This window comes from Carassius auratus, chromosome 30 (genome assembly GCF_003368295.1).
Source record: "Carassius auratus strain Wakin chromosome 30, ASM336829v1, whole genome shotgun sequence".
Lineage (NCBI taxonomy): Eukaryota > Metazoa > Chordata > Actinopteri > Cypriniformes > Cyprinidae > Carassius > Carassius auratus.
Window position 1 is genome coordinate 1388431 of NC_039272.1, and position 5911 is coordinate 1394341.

The following is a 5911-nucleotide window of genomic DNA, read 5'->3' on the forward strand; positions in this document are numbered from 1 at the left end:
TCTTGTCGTTAAGTTGTTTGCAAGTATGGGTATGCTGATTGCCTTTTTTTCTTTTTGCAGTTTCAAGTTGTTAATATGACTAAATGTTAGTTGCATGATAACAAAAATATTCCGTTTTTAATTTTTGGGGGTGCTAATGTAAAGAATCTACATTGGAATCTGTACAAATTAAACCTTATTATGTGTTCACTTCACAGTCATGTTTTAACCAACCCCTAAACCTTTAGTTATTCTATCCAGCTTTAAATAAACACTGAAAGGATTTGAGGTTAAAGAGCTGCATGAATGTCCATTTGTTAATACATTTAAAAGCAGAATCGGACATGATTTTTTACTGCATGTGAACTTTTAATTGACTGAAAATTGCTCTCATTTTTTTAACCTAACTAATAGATATACAAAAAAGTTGTTTATAGTAAAAAGATACTGTAATGCCATTGTTCAACACTGGATGGAGACTCCACACAGCAGATCTGAACCTTGAGCATGCAAGAACACACTGCAGTAAACCGATAGACTAGAGCTTAGAAAGTATCTGGTTCTGAAGTATAACGATCAAATTCAACCCAAAACTATTAGAAATCCAGAGCTCCTGTTCTATAACAATTCTGTAAAAATTTTAGTTTTGCCTTTTACCAGACAAGTAATCAACATGTAGCATATGCATGAAGGCATTTACAAGATGTTGCAAATTAACTAAAAAAATCACTCATGGCACATTGGAAGAGTTTGCTAGTATTTGCGAATTGCACTGCTTTTCAAATTGCCCATAAACTGTTAACTGAATCTCTCTCCTCTTCATCACCTTCATCCCCATCGCAATTCCACGGCACCTTACCATCCCCAACGGATTTCAGTTTCTCGCACAGCGTTGGTGGCCTCGCCGCCTCCCCACCCCCCTTCCGTGGCCACAGTGATTGTGGGGCATGGTGATTTTGCAAGTGGGAGGCTCGTAAAGGCCTGGCTGGACTACGGGGCAGTGTGATGGATGGAGGGAAGGCCGCAGACTCCATTTACATGAGAACAGAAGCCGGAGAGCGGTTGAATAGAGGGGCTTTCAATCTGCTTGTCATTGAAAAAGCTTAAGAACTTTCTCCAGCGACTAACCAACCCCCCTGCTCCTCCGCTCTCTCTCCCTCTTACTTTCTTCTTTCTTCTCGACCCCCTTTTTCCACCCTCGCTGTCTCTCATGCTTTTCTTCCACCACCGTCCTCCTCCCCTCCCTCTGTCCATCGCTCTTTCTTTTCGCTCGAAGCCCCCCTCCCTACTTCATTTTTTCCTCTTTCTTTTATCTCCGACCATCCAATCTGTCATTCTGGATCTCTGCGTCTCTCGCATGTATGATGTTTGGATTCTTTCAGGCTTTCTCTGGACTCTCCAGCTCGCTCGCGAGGCCCCCACTTAAATTTTGATTTGATTGTCGACACAACACCAGGAGACATCAATGTGTTTCCTCTCTTTATTCTCCCGCTCTTGCTTATAATGAGACTGATCCCATACATGAGAATGACTCATGGACAATAGCTCCGGCACACTCCATATTCAGCCTCCACATAAAGTAAGGTTAATTGTATAATAAGTGTGTGACAATGACTTGTGACAATGGCTCGAGTCAATATTGACGCCGTACAGTGGGGTTTTGTAGCGTCAGGCCGTGAGCCAGAAGAAAACTGCAGCCGTTTTTTCCATTCCTGCTCTGGTTTGAGGTAATACAACTTGTTGCTCTTCTATGGAATATTGGTGTGGTAAATGGGTCATAGGTTTCAGTCACTCAACGTGTCACAAAGCCAGAGAAAACATACTAATCCAATAGAAGATTCTGATTTTATAAGTCACCGTCTAACACAGAGACCATGCATGGCTTCTGCTGGTTAAAATCAACATGTTTTTCACCTTTGCACAATTATATTCTTTCAGTATCCTTAGAATTGTATCTACAATGACACAATCTAAAAAAATATTATTCAGACTTCTAATTTATGATCATGTTCCATGAGCAGAATCATTGCCAACAACTTTGGTTCCACCCAAAAAAAAAAATAATGTCAGTGTAAAGAAAATTTATTAAAAAGCTATATTCTATTACACTGATCTTTTTTCACCTAAACAACTTTTTGTTCAATGGGTGTTAAAGGTGTTCCATGGAACCTTCAATGCCAATGAAGAACTTGTATTTTTAAGAGCATATTATCAATGATTATACCTGAGAAACTAAAACAAAAGAGAGAAGAATAGAGTACAGACACTCCTTCTCCTGTTAGTGGACTGCTGAGGATCTGATCATTTTTCACTGATGAAAAAAAAAGCTAAATTCAAAAGAGGGTTTCCACAAACCATTATTATGCATATTGTTAATGATTAGATGGGAGAAACAAACAAAAAAGAGAAGAATAAGTACAACAAGTTCTCCTTATCCTGTTCTCAGAACGTAGTGATGCCACAGAACAACCAAAGAACAACTCTTAAAAGAACAATTTAATAATCTAAAGAACCGCTTCCCCTTTTCCTTTGCATTGGAATGGATGTTAACTTTTTTTTGTGGAACTCAATATGCCAATAAAGGAACGATTATTTTTAAACAGTGCATTGCAGATTAATAGTAAACTAGCAACTTTTGTAAGTTATATTACAATGACCTAATGAAGCCATTTTTATAACAGCCTTTCTGCAGGTCTTTTAGGAACGTTCAGATGATGTGTTAGTACAAGCTAAACTCAGAGGGAGGGAGTTCATTGTCACACTTCTTACTGATAGTCAGTCGTAGTGGCTGTGTTTGGGGATGCAGGACTCAAAAGAAGTGTGAAGTGATGCCTATAGAAACTAATGTGTATGGATGGCTGGGTGATAAGGAGTAACTACTCACACCTGCGGTCATTAGAGGAGACGACTCACTGGGGTGGAAGACACCTCTCTACGTCTTTTCAAAATCTGCATGAAATTAGCATAGGGGAATGATTTCAGAAGGATCATGTTATGTATCAACAATCTTCATAACTTCACTTACTAAAATTATGTAGAATTCCACAAATAAAAACTTTTGTCATAATAACAACATCATCATTTTAGAGTGTGGATTCTTTAACTAGATGTAAATGTCTCCAGCATGTAGACACTTGTAAACACTTTTTTGATGTATTTTGTGTTGTTGGTCTGTAGGGAACAATCTTAGACAATGTACTAAAGTATGACAATGTTACTAATGTTACTGAAGCACACTGTAGTGTCATGACCTTCAACACAAAGCTAGTAATGGTTAAATCAACTACAAAACAGTCCATTCTGTTCCTTAAAAAAAGCTATGTAATCCAACATATATTAAAACTAAGAAATGCAGCTTTATATGGCGTAACACAACATTTAAAGATGTTTGGTATTATAACATATTAATAACAATGAAACTTCACCTATTAAAAATACAGAAAAGGCATTCATTTTGTTCAATAAACCAAATAAAAAATCTAAAAGTTGCCTTTTCATCAGGTAACAAGTGTATAAGAATAAATAGATGGTTTTGTTTTGGTCAGAAATCGATAAGTAAAAAAATAAACAGATAAAGACTGAAAAAGAATGAGTATAAGCTGTTCATAACACACTTTGGTGTTCATTGTTGTTTTTGTTTTGTTTTTCAGAATGAACTTTGGCCACTGTAAAACATTGTTAAATCCGTTTAAAGAGTTGCAGGTGAAGACAGAAACTCTTCTCCCTAAAACTGGGTCCTCCTCCTGCTCTTGGCCTCTCCACATTCACCGCACCCCTTCTTTAGTGATGCTAATGTGGAGAGAAAGAAAGCAGCTGGAGGCGGACAGTGATGAAATTCTATTATCACTCACGCACTGAAAGAGTCGCTGGTAGGACGCACAGAGAATTCAGCTCGGACCTGTTTCGCTTTTAAGACTAACTAACGTCACTTCAGAACTTGTTCGTAGTCTTTAGGCGTTTACAAACACTTTGGCTGTAGTTACAATCAGTTCGTTCTCGTCTTTTGGACTTATATGTCCAGAGCGCAACGCGTAAACATTTACTTTCGCGGGCAGTGAGAGTCAGTGGATTTGATTTTAAGTTAGACTAGTTAATAGTTTACGGTGATACTTAAGTATCACCACTAACCTCTGTTGTCAGCCATGTACAGCATGCTGGAACACGATATGAAATCCGCCGTGGCACCGGCGCACCAAAGCGCGCAGGGAATGACCCAGCTGAACGGTGGAGTGACGCACGGAGCCGCCAAACCGGCTGTCAACAACCAACAACAGAGTAGCGATCCAATGGACAAAGTTAAGAGGCCCATGAACGCGTTCATGGTCTGGTCTCGGGGTCAGAGGCGCAAAATGGCACAGGAGAACCCCAAAATGCACAACTCTGAGATTAGCAAGCGCCTGGGCGCAGAGTGGAAGCTGCTGACGGACGTGGAGAAGCGCCCGTTTATTGACGAGGCCAAGCGGCTCCGCGCACTGCACATGAAGGAATACCCAGATTACAAATACAAACCCCGACGCAAGACGAAACCAATGCTGAAGAAGGACAACCCGGCTGCTAAGTATCCTCTATCAGCCGGCAACTTACTAGCGGCAGCCGCGGCTCAGGGATCAGGTGGAAGCCCGCGGATGGACAGCTATGGCTGGGGTCACACAGGTGGCTACACTGGCATGCAGACGGATGCTCTGGGCTACAGTCAGCAGCTGCACCGCTACGATCTGTCTGCCCTCCAGTATCCATCTGCCATGGCCACCGCACAGACTTACATGAATAGTGCCAACTCCTACAGGTAAGGTTATAACTCTTCTTACAGTTAGATATTTGCATGTGCACTAAAAGACATGCACACTTTAAAAGTTTTCTTTTGTTCTCTCCAGCCCCATGTCCTACAGCAGCACCCCCCAGCAGCCCAGCCCGGTCATGTCCATGGTGAAACCAGACCAGGTGTCTCACTCTCCCACCGGAGCCCACAGCCACCAGCGGGGTCCTTTACAAGGAGACCTGAGGGACATGATTAGCATGTATATCCCTGGTGGAGACACCACAGACAGTGGAGCACAGAGGGGCTATTCCAACATCCAACAGCATTACCTCACCGGTACAGCACCTCTCACCCACATCTGATCAGGAAACTGTTAATACATCTTCCTGTTTCGGGTCTGGAGGGCCACTGATGTTGGCTGTACATTAACTTGATATGTAAAAAAGGATGAGGGTGTGTGGACACATGGCCGAACTGGAATCCCAAGGCAGCTGGACTTCTGGCCTTGTTAAAGTGCCTCAGATTATTGTGTGGAATGCGTGTCACCCCTTTCTATAACATTTTTTTCTTTCTTTAAGGTCCATGTCTTTGTTTTTTTTGTACAATGTTTGATGATTATGCCAGTGAGGCCTGGTGCACTGTTGTTGGAATCACTCATGGTAGTAACTCGGCACATTTTTTATTTTTTTTTGTAATCAGCTAGCAAAATGGTTGATTACTGCTTCTTATTTGCATAGTCAACCAGCTAGTATAATATCTCACCGACTACTGACTTTAAAAGCATTGCTGTAAACGCTAAATAGGAAAAAGAAGGGAACGGAGCACACATTCCCTCAGTCGCTGCTTGTCCTGATGATCAAAACACCTCAAAGTGAATCTCTCAAGTTTAACTTTTAAGCTTTCATACCATAAGACTTTGTAACATTGTGCTGCTCTTCATTGTTTTAGGTAATGCAAAAAATATCAAATGCACAACGGTTTAGACATTTTTGTTAGTGTAGACACATGTCCTGAGCGTCAACAAATTTTTGTTGCATTAAAAAGTAAAAGAGAAATAGAGATCCCGCTTAGAGGGATTTGACTATTTTCTATATAAAAAAGAACAATTAATTCATAACTCCTTTGAGAAATAGAATATTGTGAATAGAAGTGTTTTTTTTTGTGTGTGTGTGT

At 40.7% G+C, this 5911-nt stretch overlaps 1 protein-coding gene across 1 annotated transcript; it reads left to right on the forward strand.

Annotated features, from left to right (window-relative positions):
* The first annotated feature begins 3805 nt into the window (after nt 1–3805).
* LOC113048766 (transcription factor Sox-19a) lies at nt 3806–5911 on the forward strand. Its single transcript, XM_026210599.1, has 2 exons — nt 3806–4765; nt 4854–5911. The coding sequence occupies exons 1-2, from the start codon at nt 4122–4124 to the stop codon at nt 5098–5100; spliced, it is 891 nt and encodes a 296-aa protein (XP_026066384.1). The 5' UTR covers nt 3806–4121; the 3' UTR covers nt 5101–5911.

Coding starts and splice junctions, on each gene's coding strand:
- LOC113048766 (XM_026210599.1), top strand. CDS start 4,122: ATGTACAGCATGCTGGAACACGATATGAAATCCGCCGTGGCACCGGCG. Junction 4,766..4,853: donor AATAGTGCCAACTCCTACAG/GTAAGGTTATAA, acceptor TGTTCTCTCCAG/CCCCATGTCCTACAGCAGCA.